This window comes from Trachemys scripta, chromosome 6 (assembly GCF_013100865.1).
Source record: "Trachemys scripta elegans isolate TJP31775 chromosome 6, CAS_Tse_1.0, whole genome shotgun sequence".
NCBI lineage: Eukaryota > Metazoa > Chordata > Testudines > Emydidae > Trachemys > Trachemys scripta.
Window position 1 is genome coordinate 129,523,310 of NC_048303.1, and position 19,647 is coordinate 129,542,956.

At 48.9% G+C, this 19,647-nt stretch overlaps 1 protein-coding gene across 3 annotated transcripts in view; it reads right to left on the reverse strand.

Moving 5' to 3' along the window:
* Positions 1 to 4,642: 4,642 nt before the first annotated feature.
* The window catches only part of TDRD7 (tudor domain containing 7), a 129,711-nt gene continuing 114,706 nt past the window's right edge, over positions 4,643 to 19,647 (reverse strand). For all 3 annotated transcript variants that reach the window (XM_034773177.1, XM_034773176.1, XM_034773178.1), the window contains 2 exons: positions 12,594 to 12,754; positions 4,643 to 5,155 (listed from right to left, as the gene is read on the reverse strand). In XM_034773177.1, the coding sequence (XP_034629068.1) occupies positions 4,935 to 5,155; positions 12,594 to 12,754 (382 nt within the window). In that variant the 3' untranslated portion in view covers positions 4,643 to 4,934. The remainder of the gene's footprint in view (positions 5,156 to 12,593; positions 12,755 to 19,647) is intronic.

Sequence of the window (19,647 nt, forward strand, 5' to 3'; positions counted from 1 at the left end):
CAAACAGAGGCTAGGGCCACCATCCCTGTCCATCCTGGCTAATAGCCATTGATAGACCTATCCTCCATGAACTTATCTAGTTCTTTTGTGAACCCTGTTATAGTCTTGGCCTTCACAACATCCTCTGGCAAGGAATTCCACAAGTTGACTGTGTTGTGTGAAGAAATACTTCCTATTGTTTGGTTTAAACCTGCTGCCTATTAACTTCATTTAGTGACCCCTAGTTCTTGTGTTATGGGTTTCTTGTACTATTTCCTCAACACTAGTGATGGCGAACAGTGCCAAGGAGAGCATGGTCGTGGGGGGCACTCCCTATGAGGCCGAAGTGCTCGGTGCCCAATTGGAATGGGATGGCTCCAAGGCTGGTCTAAGTGCCGCATCCATTAATAGAGCCTTCAAACAAATGTCCCTGTCCTTTGTGTGTGCATGGCCTGAAGCCCCTGCAGATTTTACACCACTCGTTAATATGGGCTTCCCTGAGGCACTGTAAGCAGCTCACATACAGGTCACTCACTGGCATGGGCTTATGGCAGGTGGCACATGTTTGAAACCTGGGGACTGGGGCATGTGCTGTTCCTGGGACAACATCCCACGATTAGACTACTATCTAATCTAACTTCACAAATTCCTAATACAAGAGTAACAGAATTAAAAAACTACTAGGAACACTTGTGAGCATAAGAGAGAAGTTATTCCAGCATCTGTCCCAGGCAGTGGGAAGGAACTGAGGGCACAGGGCCGGGTAGCACCCCATATACTGGCACATGAGCGCAGGGCTCCAGGGGGCGCTAGGGCCAGCCCAATGGATACCACTAAGGGAAAAATCTCCAGCAGCCCTACATGTGGGTGCGCACACCTAACACGGAATTGACCTGAGCAAGCACTGGACCTGTAGGCCTGCTTGGCAGACACTTTGGTAACAGAATTCCCAACATTTGTAATTTGTCCTCCCTACATACACCGCACAAGCACGACACCTTGTACACCAGGCTAGGACAGTGAGTTCGGATACACTGAACTGGTCAGACCAGCAGAGAGACACTACCAGATACGAGTCCCTTGCCCTCCTGCATTGGGATGCTGTTAGTTACAATACATCTACCAACAAATCCCACACTCACCCCCATGCTAACCTGACCCAGCTCCCAACAGCAAAGTTCTAGTACATTTGCTCTTTGAGCTTGGAAAAAGAGACGGCTAAGGGGAAATCTGATTGAGGTCTATAAAATCTTGACTGATTTAGAGAAAGTAGATAAGGAAGTGTTTACTCCTTCTCAAAACACAAGAACTAGGGGTCACCAAATGAAATTAATAGGCAGCAGGTTTAAAAACAAACAAAAGGAAGTATTTCTTCACACAACACACAGTCAACCTGTGGAACTCTTTGCCAGAGGATGTTGTGAAGGCCAAGATCATAACAGGGTTCAAAAAAAAGAACTAGATAAATTCATGGAGGATAGGTTCATCAGTGGCTATTAGCGAGGCTGGGCAGGGATAGTGTCCCTAGCCTCAGTTTGCCAGAAGCTGGGAATGGGCGACAGGGGATGTATCACTTGATTACCTGTTCTGTTCACTCCCTCTGGGGCACCTGGCATTAGCCACTGTCAGAAAAAAAACATAAGAATGGCCCTTCTGGGTTAAGAGCAAGTCTATCAAGAAATCTGCCTCCAGCTACTTCTCTCACTTTCACAATAATATAAATAATAAAATAAACACACACTGCTTACCTTGAAACACCAGTGACCCCATCTACAGCAGAAGTGGCCTCATGGGAAGGTCCAAGGCTTGTTTCAAAAAATGTCCTCAAAGAAGAAGGACTTGCCACCCTCCACACCCCGTTGACATATTTTGGCTCACCCATATGCAATAATGGGTCCTACTTCGGCACTGTCTGATCAAGCCATAATTGCATTTTTCATCCAAGCTCCAGGAGACTGATATGAAACTCACCAATTTCAACCATTTTCCTTGGACAACTCCAACTTCACCTGGTGCCCCAGCAGAGTAGGTAGGATCAGTGCACCTTTGAAATAACTCTGTGGTTTTCTCTCCCTGCAACCCCTCCTCGCACAAGAGTACTGATTTTGTTGTTCGAGAGCTCTCTTCGCAATGCATAGGGCCCAAATTCACAGTCCATTTTGGTCAATTTCACGGTCATAGGATTTTTAAAATAGTAAATTTCATGATTTCAGCTACTTAAATTTGAAAGTTCCCAGTGTTGCAATTGTAGGGTCCTGACCCAAAAAGGAGTTGTGGGAGGATCACAAGGTTATTGTGTGTGTGTGGGGTGGCACTGCTCCTGGCAGTGGCGCTGCCTTCAGAGCTGGGCAGCTGGAGAGTGGCGGCTGCTGGCTGGGAGCTCAGCTCTGAATCCAGAACCAGCCTTACTTCTGCACTGCTCCCTGCAGAGCTGGGCTCCCAGCCAGCAGCTGCCACTCTCCAGCTGCCCAGCTCTGAAGGCAGCAGCCGTGCAGAAGGGAGGATGGCATAGCATTACCAGCCTTACTTCTGTGCTGCTAATGCGACGCTGCCTTCACAGCTGGGCACACGGCCAACAGCTCTGAAGGCAGCACAGAAGGGTGGCAATATCATACCATGCCACTCCCCTCAAGTAACCTTGTGAGCCCCCTGCAACTCCCTTTTGGGTCAGGACCCGAATTTGAGAAATGCTGGTCTCCCCTGTGAAATCTGTATAGCATAGGGTAAAAGCGCACAAAAGACCAGAATTCATGGCCCCCGACACATTTTTCATGGCCCTAGCAATATGTAAGGCAGGGATGAGTGGGGAGGGTGAATGAGGAAAAGTAATGGCTGGCTGCTTTTCTTGATCTGGGGCAAAGACTAAGCAGCATAATTGAGAAGTTTGGTGTGTAAACTGGAGCAGAGAACAAGCCAGACAGGTGAACAGCAGATGGGATAGCATCACTAATAGGTGGGTGCAGATTATGTTTGGTAAATACAGTGACACTATCCCATCGGCTGGAATGTGGAAGGACAGAACATTCATTTTGAGGCAAAGGCTCTTTTGCTGATTGTCTAACATGCCTACAGCAAAGGGAGATTTGGAAGATTCATGGCACAGCTCAGAGATGACAGTGCTAAGGCACTCATCCACTTAGCACTGGGGAAGGAAGGCCACAAGCACTAGGAGGAGACCTCTGAATATCTGGCCATGGCAAGGGCAATGCCACACAATGAAAGCCCAAGCTACCACTGTTGAACCAGGAAACTTTACAGAGAGATGAAGGTCCAGTGGTCGGCGCAGGGGATTGGATGCAAGAACCAGTGAGCTCTGCTACTGACTAGCTAGGTAACCCATGGACAAGCTGCTATCTTAGAGCTTACGGTGAGGCTCAATTAATGTTTGCTGTAAGTGAGTCTAGGCTGGTGAAGTGATGACAGATCAGATTTCTTTCTACTTTGAAACGATACACCGGGGTCCCCAACGCAGTGCCCACAGGTGCCATGGCGCCCGCTGGGGCATCCATGTGCGCCTGCCTACTGGCTGCTGGACAAGCAGCTGCCAAAATGCCGCCAAGAAGCTGCAACATCAAGAAGCGCTACTGCCGAAATGCCGCCAAATTTCCACGGCGACGCTTCACGGCCTTTTCGGCAGCTGCTTGTCTGGCGGCCATGGTCCTCGGCGGCTAGTTGTCTGGCACTCGCCCCACAGAAAAGGTTCGGGGACCACTGCATTAGACCATAAGCCATTGAATTACTTAGAGATGTGGATCATTCCCCTTCAGCATATCAGATACCACAAGCAGATGAAGTACATACAGTATCTCTGAATCCTTTCAGCTCTCTAGAGCTGGATGGCCTTATGCTACATATTCCTTTGCATGCATAGGGGATATGAGGGGTCTGATGTACCTGTAGCAGGAGGTGAAGGACTGAGACTTTGAGGAAATTTCTCTTAAATATCCTCTAGGGTAAAGGAAGGACATCCCCATTTACAGTGATCTGAACCAGGCTATATTTACTGTCCCCCCAGAGGGACGGCAAATTCCCCCCCACAGCAAATGTCAGAAGGATCAGCCCAAGCTCGTCAGTGGTACACATGAAAACTGGGGGACTTAGCTGGGAATACACCAAAACCCACAGATCTAACTCGAGACCAAGGTGCACTTAATGGAAATCATTCTCATGAGAATTTGAGTGTCCTAAATCCAATGAAGGCGGCAAGAATAGGGTGAAAAAAGCAGGCGAGGGAGAGGGGTGCTAGCCATAAAGAACAGACAGACCATCTGAGCAGACTGCAAGAAGCTGCTAGATTTTTGGGTATTGTTTTTTAAGTGGAAGGAAAAAAAAATTAGATTGTTGGAATGCATTTTCTTCACCCAAATGCAAAAGCAAGGTGTTTGCAGCATTCACAATGGCCTACTGGCCAGCTGTCAGGACATATGTAGGTTGTTATGCTTCTGACACCTCTACGCAAAAACAAGTATAATTCTTACATTCTGGGATATGATATTTCTGAAACTATCAACAAATGAGGAATCAGTTCAGATGTGATGTTTGTGTTCATTAAGGAGGGGAATAGCTGTGAAGCAGAAATTAACAGCTTGTAAATAAACTCAAATTTTGACCAGCCTCAAACTCCATTAAGTTTGAGAAGAATGAAAAAAAGAATCCAGCAAGAAAAAACAAGTCACCAATAATTTTTATTGATAAATAACATTTTACTTAATCTGTATTTTCACCCCAATATTCTAAAGCTACACTAGTAAACAAAGTGCAAGTTCTCTGAAAGTCAATTAAAAGAAAACAAACTTGTTAAATATCTTTTCACAGAACACAAGCATCAGACTTTTCAAACCTATCGCATTCATATAGTCAAGGCCATGTAAGAACAGTTAAATCTCTTTAAAAGCCTGCTACATTTTTTATTGCTAAAGAATCTGAATTAGTTGCTATAGTTTCAGAAGCAGTGATTAATTAACCTTTGAAAGCGCCACAAAATATTGAGACATAAAGTCATGAATCCATATATCAGTATCTGGTAGTGCAGTGTCCACTAAATAGGTCACTATTTTACGATCCCAAGAGCTTGTACTTTCATTAACTGCTTGAATCAGCGCCACCAGAGGTTTCTTCTCTACATGGTTTCGAAACACTATTGATGCCTCTTCTGACCACTGTTTGCATTTCACTCCTAGGAAAAATATAAAGCAAATAATTTCATTTAAAGAAAAGATGGATTTACGTGACACACACACACACACACTCCCAAACCTGAGATTTTTAGTAATTCTACATGTGAGGAAGTGGAAGACACTCCAAGTAGTGCTATTAAAGAAAGTGAACCTAACAGAGCTCTGTAAAAACATTTAAATCCTTACTCTTGTTTCAAGTATCAAAGGGGTAGCCGTGTTAGTCTGAATCTGTAAAAAGCAACAGAGGGTCCTGTGGCACCTTTGAGACTAACAGAAGTACCGGGAGCATAAGCTTTCGTGGGTAAGAACCTCACTTCTTCAGATGCANCACCGAGGGCACTGGAGTCGACCCGACAGATACCACTAAGGGGAAAAAATTCCAGCAACTGTGCTTGGGGCATGCACACACCTACATTGGAATGGACGTGTGCAACACATCTCGAAGAACAACAGTTACAGAAAGGTTAGCAGCCATTTTTTTCACAATGTGACACAGTTGATAATCCTTACATGGGAGGCTAGAACAGCCACTGAAACAAGAGTAACAGAGGGTCCTGTGGCACTTTGAGACTAACAGAAGTATTGGGAGCATAAGCTTTCGTGGGTAAGAACCTCACTTCTTCAGATGCAAGAAGTGCATCTGAAGAAGTGAGGTTCTTACCCACGAAAGCTTATGCTCCCAGTACTTCTGTTAGTCTCAAGGTGCCACAGGACCCTCTGTTACTCTTGTTTCAGTGGCTGTTCTAGCCTCCCATGTAAGGATTATCAACTGTGTCACATTGTGAAAAAAATGGCTGCTAACCTTTCTGTAACTGTTGTTCTTCGAGATGTGTTGCACACGTCCATTCCAATGTAGGTGTGTGCATGCCCCAAGCACAGTTGCTGGAATTTTTTCCCCTTAGTGGTATCTGTCGGGTCGACTCCAGTGCCCTCGGTGCTGGATGCTCATAGTGCCAATATAAGGGCCACGCCAAGCCCAGGCCCCTTCAGTTCTTCTTACCGATAACTCCAACAGAGGGGGCAGCGGGCAGGACTCGGAAGGGACAACAGTTACAGAAAGTTTAGTAACTTTTCTTCGAGTGCTTGCACATGTCCATTCCAATGTAGGTGACTCACAAGCAATTGCACAGGAAGTGGGCTCAGAGTTCAAGTACAAGCTGACTGCAACACTGCACGGCTGAAGTTGGCATAGTCTCTGGCCTGTTGGGTAATGGTATAGTGCACTGAGAACGTGTGCATCTAGAATCAGGTTGTTGCCCTGCAGATATCTTGAATAGGGGCTTGAGCTAGGAAAGCAGCCGAAGAGGGTGGAGATCTTGTGGAGTGAGCAGTCAGGTTAGGTGGAAGAGGGACTCCCGTGAGTTCATAACATGCCCGGATACATGAGGTAATGCAAGATGAAATCCTCTGGATGGAGATGGGGAGCCCCTTCATCCTCTCAGCTATCGTTATGAACAGAGAACTCCCTTTCTCCTGAGGAAGGCCACTACTACTGCCATACATTTGGTGAAGACCAGTGAGGTGTCCAACAGCCTGAATGACAGAACCACATATTGTTAATGAGTCTGGTTCACAAATCTCAGGCACCTTCTATGGCTTTGGAAAAATCAATATGTGGAAGTAAGTGTCTTTTAGGTCAAGGGCGGCATGCCAATGCTCTAGATCCAGCGAAGGAATGATGGAAGCCCAGGAGACCATGCATAACTAATCTCTTGAGATAGCATTTGAGCTGCCACATGTCTAGGGTTGGTCTGAGGTCCCTCCCTTTAGCTTCTGGGGTTAGGAAGTAATGGGAATAAAACCCCTTTCCTCATAGATGGTGCAGAACCTCTTCCACAGCTCCCACCCGAAGGAGAGATTGGACTTCTTGTTCCAATAGTTGCTCATGAGAAAGCTCCCTGAAGAGAGACAAGGGAGGATTGGTGGAAAGGTGCAGTGGACAAAAATTGGCAGGTGTAACCTAATTCTATTGTGTTTAGAACCCAATGGTCTGAGGTAATATGTTTCCAGGAGCTGAGGAAGAGGGACAGTTGGTTGGAAAACAAAGCGTAATTGGATCCAGAATTGAGGGGATTGAAATGTCATTTTGACAAAACGCTCAAGGATGAGTGCTTCAAGGTTACTGTATGTGTAGGGGCAGAATGCATAGGCCCTGAGGAGGTGGTTGGGGGAGGGGGATCTAAACCCAAACCCCTTGTTTTTCCATCCTCCACTGGTCCTGTCTGGGAGGCCGTGCAAAACAGCATCCAGTCTGCTGAGGCCTGTAGTGTCTTCTGGATGCTGTTGGTATATACAGACCCAGAAATTTCAGGGTTGCCTTAAGAGTCCTTAAGCTTGTGCAATTTGGCATCTGTTTGCTCTGAAAAGAACAAGGACCCTTCGAGTGGGAGGTCCTGGAGGGTTTGCTGCACCCCTTGAGGAAACCCCGAGGAGTTTACCCACAAGCTCCTGTACATGGTAACAGCAGTGGCCACTGATCTGGCTGCAGAATTGGAAGAGTCTAAGGCTGCCTGCAGGGAGACTCGGCCTACTGTCTGCCCTTCTTCAACGAGTGAGGAGAACTCCTATTGACGTCTTGGGGAAGCATGTCCTTAAATTTTTGCATCACCTCCCACATATTAAAATCATAGCGACCTAGCAAAGCGTGCTGGTTTGCTATACAAAACTATAGCCCACCCATCGAATAGACTTTCCTGCCAAACAAGTCCAGATTTTTGGGGTCGTTTGCCTTGGGTGCTTGACCCTGATGGTGGCTGCCACCACAAGGGATCCTGGAGGAGAGAGAGAGAGAGAGAACAGAAATTCATATCCTTTAGCTAGCACAAGTATTTTCACTCTGTGTTTAGCCGTCGGCGGAGAGAAGCGGGGGTCTGCCAAAGCGCCTTAACCGGACCCACGATTGCCTTGTTAAGGGGTAGAGCCACTCTTGAGGGACCTGCCCCTGACAAGATGTCTAACAGGCTGTGTGTCACCTCTTTGACCACCTTGGCTTGAATACCAAGTTCGAGGCCATCTGCTTTAATAAGTCCTGGTGAGCGTAGTGGTCACCTGATGCACCGACAGACGCCAGCGTCTCATCTGGGGAAGAGGCGGCGGCTAAATCTGGTTGAGGGGCCTCTGCCCCTTCCTCTGTCTCGAACGAGACCTGCGGAACCTGCTCTTGAGGTTTGGCACTGGAGTCTGGGTCTGGTTTCTCTTAGTGCAGTACCAGAGATACCCTCTTTTCCGAGGCCACAGAGTTCGAATGCCTCGAGACAGGTTCCAGAAAGGCCACTGCATGGGTGTTGGTCCCTACAGTCCCATAGGCCAGCGGTTCTCAACCAGGGGGCTGTGAGCCCTTTCAGGGGGTCTGCGGGGGCCCCTGGCTGAAGCCAGGTGCCCCAATGTTCCCTCCAGGCAAAAGCCAGAGAGCTAAAGCCCCGAGCCCCGGCGGGGCAGCAGACAGGAGCTGCAGGGCTGCAAACTTGAGCCCTGTACTAAATCCTTGAGCCCCAGTGCCACTGTGAGGCTGAAGCCTCAAGTCCCTGTGCTGCAGGGGAGAGGAGAAGGAGCAGCCGGAGGCTGAAGCCCTGAGCCCCAGTGCTGTCACGGGGCTGGTGTTGTGGGCTGAAGTTGGGATCTGTGGCAGAGCCCGCGTACCACTGCAGGGCTAAAGCTGGAAGCCAGGGCTGAATCTATGAGACCCAGTGACAGTGCTGAAGCTAGCCAACCCTCTCCGTGCCAGTGACTGGTGCCGCGGAGAAGTGCGAGGCTATCAGAGGGGTTTTCCCCACAGAGTGCTCATGGTGCCATGTGAAATCTGGGGGAGGGCTCTCTGCTGCTCATCGGAACTGGCTGTGCTAAGTCCTGGATCTCTGGGGACCCTGGCACAGGAATGTGAGCAAGTCTCTAGCAGCTGCAAATGCCTCCAGGATGGACAGTACCATGAATTGCTCGGTACACTGCCTGCTGGAGGATGGTACTTCCCATGCCAGAGCATGCAGAGCTGGCGTGGGTGCCGGGGCTGACAGAGGTAGCTGCTGTGCTGCTGAGGAGAGTGCGAGATCCACATCGGGCCGCTCTATCCCGATCCTCTTGCCGGCTTCCTTTTGGCACCAGGGACGACTCTTCTCCTGGTGCTTACGGTGCCGCCTCTTAGGCACTGGCCAGGAGGACCTGTGCTGGGATTCTTGACTGGCAGGAGGCACACTCCACCCTGAAGCTGAGGTGCTTGGTGCCGAGTCCGAGCATGGCTCCAATGCTGGTCTCAGGACTGCCTCCATGAGAAGGACCCTCAATCTCACTGTCTAGTCTTTTGGGGTGCAGGGTTTTAAGTCCCTGCAGATGTGGCAACGGTCCTTTCTGCGAGCTTCCCCAAAGCACTTAACACAGCTTGAGTGCGGGTCGCTCAATGGCATCCATCTGCCACAGGAGCCTGGTGACCAAGGCATGCCCCAGCACAGGGGAGTGGACAAGCCTTGCCACTAAGTGTGGAGGCATTCAAAACACACTAACTACTAAAACTACTAGTGCTACTATTAAACTAACGAAAACTACAAGAAAACCACTAGGTGAGATTGCCTGAACAATGAGGTAAGTTCCAGCAGCCATCACAGGCAGTAAGAAGGAACTGAAGGAAGGCAGGCTCGGCGAGGCCCCTTATACCCAGTGCTATGACTGAGTGGCACCTGGAGGGCCTGGAGCCAACCCAATGGATACCATGAAAGGAAAAAATTCCAGCAGCTATACTTGGGGCGCGCACACACACCTACATTGGAATGGACATGTGCAAGCACTTGAAAAAGAACTTAGTAGCATGCAGAAATGAGGTCTAAGAAAAGTATACATTATTTTCACCTGTGATCATCCACATTTCTGGAAGAGAAAGGCAAGTGCACGGACTCTGAATAACTGCAAGCAGTGGTTTGGATAATGTGGTTATTGAACATTTTACACACATTTAAGAACATTCCTAGTAAGGCACTTTGCTCACTGGCCCCTTCTTCTGGATTCATTGACCCTCCAGCTCGTGGAAGTGGCATATCCTATAGCAGCCTTGTATTTTAGTATTTGCAAAATTGTAAACATGTTCTGAATATAAGTTTATTTCCAGCCCTAAAACCACACCATCTAATAAGATGTCTGCCACTTGTCTGAACCCCAAAGTGGCTCCATAGTGTGGAGGAGATGAGCAGTAGTATTCAGCAACGATGCATTCAGTAGCATTCAGCACAATGCACCTAGCTTTCAGGTGATGAGAAGATGGGGAAGCAGCCACCCTAAAACTGTTAGTGTAGACTGGTTACCTGCTGACTGTCCCTAACCCCTTTCACAGCCGTTGATGAGTTCAGCACATTACCTCACTATTAGCTTAATTTTTATGAAATCTCTGCAGGTCACCAGGGCTACACTTTGTGGCCCAGGAAGCCTAGTACGACATTCCTCATACTCAATAAGTTTGGAGACCTTTAACTACCTAAGCTCATCCCAGCTTGCACTTTGAAAGTTTGTAGCCTAACAGCGACTTCAAAATTTAAATGAGCTATTACTAGAAGTTTGTAGTGACTGACCCGTAAGTCTCAAGTAATTCATAGACCATGACATGACCTGGACCTGCCATGGGTTGCAAAGATCATGGTTTGCATACTTTTTGAGGGGACAGCAAACCACTGCATGGATGTGGTCCCTCACCCCAACCTAGGCAGATGCCCAGCAAACAACAAGGCTACTGTGAGCTCCCTCCAGGCCAACAGTTGTCTCCCTGCAGCTGAGTTAGCTCCTGTGCTGAGCTGCCAGTACAATCTCTGGTTGTAAGGAAAGCCAGCTCAGCATGTAATTGATCAAAAAGACCCAGTAAGAAGAGGTGTGCTGCACTGCCCATATTAACAGCCATAATCGCCACTCTCTGAGGGACAGGAGGAGTAAGATGGAGGACAAAGGAAAGGGAACCCATCTCCCACTCTTGTAGCGAGTGCCTTGTTCCACTGACAGAAGATACATGAAATATTTGGGGTAGAAGACAGGAACAGAGGAGAGTAATGGTGCATGGAAACAAGAGGGTAATGTGGGATGCCAAAGGGACAGAACAGAACACAGAGCAAAGAGACAGTATGACATGAGAGAGCATAACAGAGAAAAGAGCAACTGTTGAAGAATGGGAGGAAAGGAAATACTGACCTAGATAGTCAGCTCCTGCTTTGGCAGCTCAGAGCAGGCATAACTATCTACCTAGTAAATTCCTCAATGCCAGAAGAAACCTTGGATACCGTCGGGACATGTTCAACTGGATCATATACAACCCCAGAGCAGGGGATGGCCAGAGTGCAGCTGCATGCCAACAACAACCCTATGGGCACCTCAGCCCCTTGGCAGCATAGCCGGCTGGAGTAGTTTAGAGCAGTCTCAAGGCCACCCTAAGCTACGTGAGAGAGCAGACCAGTGGAGAACCAGCTCTACGATTGGACACCCACAAACCGCGCCTTTGTACCTGATTGCACCCAATACATACTAGGCACAGCTGAAAGTCTGGGCCACCACTTTTCAAACAAAGTGGAGGAGAAAGAAACAACTGTAATGAAGCAAACAGCGAGAAAGTGGTGAGGGTTGAAAAGGAGTTGGAAATGGAAAGAAAAAGATGGAAAGGAAAAAGCAACACATTCACTTTTAGGCAAGCAAATGTTGTTTATTTCCACTCATGCATTAGTTGTGCTTCCCTGAAGAAGTTCTGTACTTCTAAATTGGTGGAGAAGAATGGGTTGGATAGTTACTGAGAAAATAGCAATATTACTGAGTACTCTAGACGCCAGAAATCAGCAACCAGAATAAAAAGAGAAAATTAAAATTCACCTAAATAAACTCCATTTAGGCAGGGAACAAAAAACGATTGTTGGCCCTCCACAAATCCAGAGTCTACCCTACTCCCCCGCTCAGATTTTAAAAAGATGTTTATGAGAGTATAACGGACAACGAGAGGACAAACTTTGCAGTTAATAGAAAATATACAAACATGGCCTTCCCACTACAAATGACATTTTATTTCCCTTCTCCCACTCCCCCTTCTAGAAGTCACTTACAGGACTATTTCATCTGCCCCACATTTCATATTGCTTGGAATGTGGCTGCTGAGAAAGTTAAATTAAGGTGCCTTTCAGTTTTGTAATATGTGGTTAATACAAATTCTCTCCCATTAGAGAGAAAAAAAAAAACAAAAAACAAAACACACACCAACAGTGGTAATAAAACAATTACTAACCTGTCTTGTACAAAGATGAAGGGTAGAATAAAAACAATTCTATTCTATTCACTATTTTGTAAATTTGCAAAATGCTTACTATAAAATTGAAGTGTAGACTATGCCACTATCCTTATAGCTTTATATGCCAATATTCTTACCCACTTGATGCCCTTCTATTGTTTAGAAAATTTTATCCAACAAAACTAAAAATACTTGTGACCTACCTGCAAGCTGAGCTGTTATAGCTTGAAATGGTAGTTTTTTGAACATGTCCACTAGAGGCTGTACTTTTCTGATGCTGACAAGCTCATGTTTACCATAGTCCAACTCATATACTGATACCAACCCATTTGTCAGAATTCCTTTTATTAACACCCTGTGCCACCTAAATGGTATTTAAAAAAAGAGAAAAAAGAAAACAAAGGGTAGATTTAGAGTATGATTCACACAAACTGAATGCAAACACAAAATATTTTAACTAGAAGAATGGAAAATGATAGAACTGAATAAAAAACTGAAAATTTTTGTCTGAGACGGACAAAAAATTGAAATAAGAATTCAAGAGAAGGTGGGTGAGGTAAAAAATAGTTACCTACCTTTCGTAACTGTTGTTCTTCAAGATGTGTTGCTCATGTCCATTCCATTCTAGGTGTGCACGCACCCACGTGCGCAGACAGTGGAGATTTTTGCCTTAGTGGTATCGGTAGGGTCCGGTGTAGCACCCTCCTGAGCGCCACGCCCATGCGTCGGTATATTAGGCACCGCCAGCCCTACGCCCTCTCAGTTCCTTTTGCTGTCAACTCTGATAGAGGGGCAGGAGGGTGGGTAACAGAATGGACATGAGCAACATCTCTAAGAACAACGGTTGCGAAAGGTGGGTAACCGTTTTTAATTCGAGTGCTTGCTCATGTCCATTCCATTCTAGGTGACTCACAAGTAGTATCTCTGGTGGCAGGGTCGGGGTTCAGTCTCGCGGCTTGCAGCACTGCTCTGCCAAAGCCAGCATCATCATCTCGGGCTTGCTGGGTGAGCGCATAATGAGACATAAGCATGTGGACAGACGATCAGGTAGTGGCCTGGCAGATATCCTGAATTAGCACCTGGGCCAGGAAGGCTGCCGATAAAGCCTGTGCCCTAGTTGAGTGGGCAGTCACAGTCGCGGGTGGAGGCACCTTTGCCAGGTCATAGCAATAATGGATGCAGGCTGCGATCCAGGATGAAATCCTCTGTGCAGACACTGGGCGACCTCTCATCCTGTCTGCCTCCGCAACGAAAAACTGTGGTGACTTACCAAACGGCTTGATCCTGTTGATGTAGAAAGCAAGCATCCTTCTGACATCCAGGGCATGCAATCTGTGCTCCTCTTCTGATTTATGAGGCTTCAGAAAGAAGACAGGTAAACATATGTCGTGGCCGGCTTGAAACTGTGAAACTACCTTGGGCAGGAATGCTGGATGCGGCTGCATGTTGACCTTGTCCTTGTAGAACACCATATAGGGTGGCTCTGACGTGGGTGCCTTGATCTCAGAGACCCTACGGGTGGATGTTATTGCAACCAGTAAAGAAACTTTCCAAGGGAGGAGGATGGAGCAGGAAGCTAGCGGCTCGAAGGGAGGACCCATGAACTGCAAGAGCACGAGATTCAGGTCCCAGGGAGGGATGGGATCCCTGATGTATGGTAGATGCTTCAGGCCTTTCAAACATTGGACTTTCATGTCATGAGTGAAGACTGACTTGCCCTGGAGCCAAGGGTGGAAGGCCAAAATAGCAGCCAAGTGGACTCTGATTGATGACAAGGACAATCCCTGGAGCCTGAAGTGCAGAAGACAGTCCAGGATTGCCTGCAGCGAGGGCTGCTCAGCCCGTATACCCTGGTCCAAGGCTCAGCCCATGAACCTCTTCTATTTGGAGGTAGGTTGCTCTGGTGGAGGGCTTTCTGCTACCCAACAAGACCTGATGGACCCAGGCTGAACATTACTGTTCTGCATTCAGCCATGCAGAAGCCACACTGTCAAGTGCAATGCTACCAGGTTCGGATGCAGAAGACTGCTGTGGTTCTGGGACAGCAAGTCCGGCCAGAGGCAGCTGCAGGGGGGCAGCTACCAAAAGGTCCATCAGCATGCCGAACCAGTGCTGCTGAGGCTACTTGGGAACTATCAGGATCACCTTTGCCTTGTCCTGTTTGATCTTCATAAGGACCTTGGGATTGGCGGCATTGGTGGGAAGGCATACATTAGAGCTCCCGACCAAGGGAGCAGAAAGGCGTCCAATCCCTGGAATGAGCAGAACAGGTTCAGTTAGGAAGTCCCCCACCTCCGGATTATCACACTGACCGCCTCCGGGTGGAGCAACCACTCGTGGCGAGAAGAGAAGGTCCTGCTGAGGTGATCTGCTACCATGCTCTTTGCCCCGGGGAGATGCACGGCCACCAGATGGACGGTATGCTGCACAAAGAAGCTCCAAAAGGCAGAGAGCTTCTTGGCAAATGGCTGACAACCTGGCTCCACCCTGCCTGTTGATGTAATACATGGCTGCGGTACTGTCTGTCATGACCGCACCACCTTGCCCTTCAGGTGGGGCAGGAAACCCTAGCAGGCCAGGCAAACCGCTCTAAGGTCCCTGATGGTCTTGTGTACTGTGTTTGCCCAGCCAGACTCCCCAGCCCAGGTCCAAGGCATTGGAAACCAGGGTCAGCAATGGGGACAGGGCCACGAAGGGAACTCCCTCCAACACCGATTCGGGGCTCAATCATCAATCCAGGAACGATCAGATGTGAACCGGCACCCTGACCACCCACTCTAGATCGTGTCTGTTGGGGATGTAGACCAATGCTAACCACGCCTGCAGTGGCCGGAGATGGAGGCGGGCATGCTGGACCATGTATGTACATGCAGCCATGTGGCCCAACAACCGCAGGCAGGTGTGAGCAGTGGTGAGCGGGCAGTTTTTCCACATAGGAGATCAGGTCCAACATGGCCTGGAATCGCGCCTCTGGAAGGAAGGCTCTGGGCTTGTGTGGAGTCAAGAACCGCCCCAATGAACTCTATTCATTGCACCGGCCTTAAGGTTGATTTATTTTCATTTATCAACAGGCCCAGGTTGTGGCAGGTGGAACAAACCAGATCGAGGCTCTGTTGCATCTGTTCCCGAGATCTGCCCTTGATGAGCCAATCATCGAGATATGGGAAGATCTGAACCCTTCGATGCTTGAGGTAAGTGGCCGCTGATGCCATACATTTTTTAAAACACACTCGGGGCAGACAAGAGACCAAACGGCAGCGCAGTGAACTAGAAATGGCGCCCTAAAACCACAAAACAGAGGAATTGTCTGTGACCTTGGAAGATGGAGATATGGAATAAGAGTCCTTCAGATCAAGGGCGGCATACTAATCTCCCAGATCAGGGAGGGGATGATGGAGGCCAGGGAGACCATGTGCAACTTCAACTTTTTGAGAGACTTATTGAGGTGCTGCAGGTCCAGAATGAGTCTTAGACCCCCTTTCACTTTCAAGATCAGGAAATAACGGGAGTGGAACCATTTTCCCCTCATGTCCCAGGGGACTTCCTCCACTGCCCGCAGCTGCATGAGGTTCTGAACCTCTTGAACGAGGAGTTGCTCATGAGGAGGGTCCCTCAAGAGGGACAGGGAATGGGGGTGGGAAGAAGGGGCAGCTGAGATTTGAAGGGTGTAGCCCCGAGATACAAGCTCTAGCATCCAATGATCTGAGGTGACCTGCGACCAGGTCGAATGGTAGGGATGAAGGCGGTTGAGGAAAGAATGAGGTGGATCCGGGGAGTTGACTGGGGTGTTGCTCTCGAGCGCACCCTCAAAACAAGTGCTTCTGGTTCCCATGAGGGAATGGGCCAGGTTGTGCAGGGGAACGGGAGGAGGAAGGGCAGTGATGACTAAGACTCGTGTCTATCCCTTCTCCTTGCAGGCCCCTGTCAAGGCTGCCAAGGCTTTGGCAGCAGGGGTGGCTGGAACTGCTTCCTCACCGACTGCAGCATATGCAGACCCAGTGAGCGAAAGGTGGCCCGAGTGTCCTTCAGTCCATGCAGCCTCGTGTCAGTCTGCTCTGCGAAGAGACCATTACTATCAAAGGGAAGGTCCTGGATCGAGTCCTGCATTTCCTGAGACAGGCCAGCAGTCCAAAACCAGGAGCTGCGTCTCATGACCGCCATTGACACGACCATGCTAGCTGCTGAATTGGCCAGGTCCCATACCATTTGGAGGGAGCGCCTTGCAGCCGTCGTACCCTCCTCCACCAGGGCCCTGAATTCCTGGGGCAGTGAGTCCTTGAACTTATGGAGGGAGTCCCATAAGAAGTTGTACCTCCCCAAGAGAGCCTGGTGGTTGGCCACTCAGAACTGAAGGCTGGCCATCAAATAATCTTTCTCCCAAAGAGATTCAGCCTCTTGACCTCTTTATTCTAGGGGGTCAAACTGGTTTGCCCGACTGCCATTCTCATTGGCCGACGAGATGACCAGCGAGCCCATCTGAACCCTTTGGCCGGAACAAAATACTTTTTCCTCTTGGAAGTGGGAGGAATGGAAGAAAGTTTGCCAAAGGGCTTTTGCTACTTTTAGGACCCCATCATGTACTGGTAGCGCAACACGGGCGGGGGTAGAGACCAAGAGCATCTCCTCTACTTCCAAGCCCAAGTTCGTAGCCACCCTATGAAGCAGAGCCTGATGTTCTTTGAAATTGTCCGGCGGGCTGGTGCAGGAGGGGCCTGCCACTGCCTCAACCCAGGAGAAGGACGATGACTGGGTCACTGGGGGTCCCCTGAGGGATCACCACCCGTGGGGGAAGAGGGTTTCGGGGTGGGCGCTTGCTCCTCTACCCCAGCCTCCGAGTGCGCCACGTTCACCGAACTTGATGCTGCTGGTTGTTGCTCTGAGGCGGTGGCTGAGGAATAGACTGACTGAGGCATCAGCATCAGAGACATGCCCCTTGTGCTCCAGTAGGGCCATTGCACCAGGTACTGGCCTTGCTGCCATGACAGCATCGTGGAGGTCGACGCAGCCTCAGGTGCCCAATCACACCAGTGTTGTCGCGGGGTAAAGGGCTGAATTCCCTTCCTGAACCGGAGGAAACACCTTCCAGTGACCACGGAAGGGCTGTCAAAGCTTGCGTCTCATGGCTAACTGTTGCTGTTGCATCTGAAGAAGTGAGGTTCTGACCCACGAAAGCTTATGCTCCCAGTACTTCTGTTAGTCTCAAAGGTGCCACAGGACCCTCTGTTGCTGTGGGAGACCGGTGCCTCAAGGAGGATTGGTGCCAGGGCTGAGGGGGATTGGTACCGCAATAGAGACCACTCCCACTGCCTGGGAGACAGGGACCTGCACTGAGGAGACTGCCAGTGGGACGATGATCGGTGCCGGCAATATGGTGACCAGTGCCTTCCTCTAGATGACCTGCATCAGGAGGGCAGAGACCGTGAGCACGCTGCCGGCAATTTAGGATGCCCCAGAGAAGACCGAGACCTGGGGCGTGGAGTCGGAGAGAGCAATCTTATCTCCGGAGACCAAAGTCATTTGCCTGCCCTTTAGGGGGTCTTTACAGCTGGTTTGCCCTCACTGGGAACCTTTGTGGTGACCTGCGACACATGCAGTGTCAGCGACACTAGTAGAGGCCTCTGCTCTCTGGGCACAAGGAGAGCTTGGGAAGGCATCGGCACTGCCACCAACCTGGGTCCCTTACTGCTCCCTGGAGTCTTTGGCAGATCCCTCGGGGAACTAGGGGGCCCCATCGGGGGGAGGGGTCCCCATGTAGCTCCGGTGTGGGCTGTCAGCCCTTCTTGCTCGTTGCTAGGGAGTCACTCTTCTTCGGCACCAGTGTCGGGGGATGCGCTGTGCACCGAGGCAGAGGCGCTCGGGCCAGCGTCTGGCCGGGAAGGTTCCAACGCCAGGCACAGAGCAGCCTCCGGGAGAGGGCCCTCAAACGGATGTCTCACGCTTTCTGAGTTCGGGGATGAAAGTTCTTACAGATGCGACACTTCTCCTTCACACGTGATTCCCCCAAGCATTTGAAGCAGCTGATATGGGGGTCACTATTATGCATAGGCCTGTTACAGTCATAGCAGGGCTTAAAACCCAGAGACTGGAGCATGCCCCGCAGGGACTCTAACTATTTACTAACTAACTACTGTAAAACTATTTACAAGGCCTTAAGGCTCGAAGACTGAAGTAGAAGAACCTCTAGCCCTTGCGAGGCAAGGGAAAGGTGCTCCGACTAACCACCACGGGTGGTAAGAAGGAACTGAGAGGGTGTAGGGCCAGTGGCACCTAATATACTGACGCACGGGCATTGCACTCAAGAGGGCACTAAAGCTGACCCTACAGATACCGCTAAGGCAAAAATCTCATGGCATTGACATGAGCGAGCACACAAAGAAGATGGTGATCTTTTATTGGTCCTTCTTCAGGTCTGAGCTGTGTAAGAGCTCTGTGTGGTTCAAAAAGTCTTGTCTCTTTCACCAACAGAAGTTGATCCAGTAAAAGATATTACCTCACCCAACCCTGCCTCTCTAATACTCTGGGACTAACACAGCTACAAACGAAACAGCAAACATGAAATAAGAATTGTTTTATAATTTCTGGAGTCCCCCTCCTCCCTTTACTCCCTCCCTCACTGGAAAAAGAGGGAAGAGAGAACAATAGAAAAACGTGGTAAAGCGGGTGTTTAGGGAGGAAAGAAATGAACACTGTCTACCCCTTTCTTTTTTGGTTTGGAATTTAAAAAAAAAAAAATATGGAGAAAGAATAGAAAAGATCCAAATCCAAAAACTGAAAAATAAATTTGAAAAATAGTTTTACAATTTTCTATGGAAAAATGTAGAAAAAACCATTTTTCAAAGAGGAAAATCTGAAAAATTTTGATCAGTTCTAGGAAACAAGTACACACATTACCTAGCCAGTATCAAAATGTTATAGTGGTATCATGGCAGAGGTGAATTTTAAGGAGTGATTTGAATGATGAAACAGAGGCTTTGCAGACATTTACAAGGAGCTCCATGGGCAGGAGTTTCAGGCCGTTTTGCTGGCCAGGGTGGAGAATGTTTTTAGTGACCCCCACTGAGTGGCAGAGCAAAAAACCACCCACAGCTAGCCAATCAACACTCCCAGGGTGCCCAGGGTCACTGACCTGCCCTCTCCCTGGGGCAGCACAGGAATGCAAAGGAGACAGCGTGGAAGAATCCTCATGTACAACAACAGCTAAACTGTTTGAGCAGCACGGATGGGCACTGACTGCTTTATGTCATACAGGAAATGATG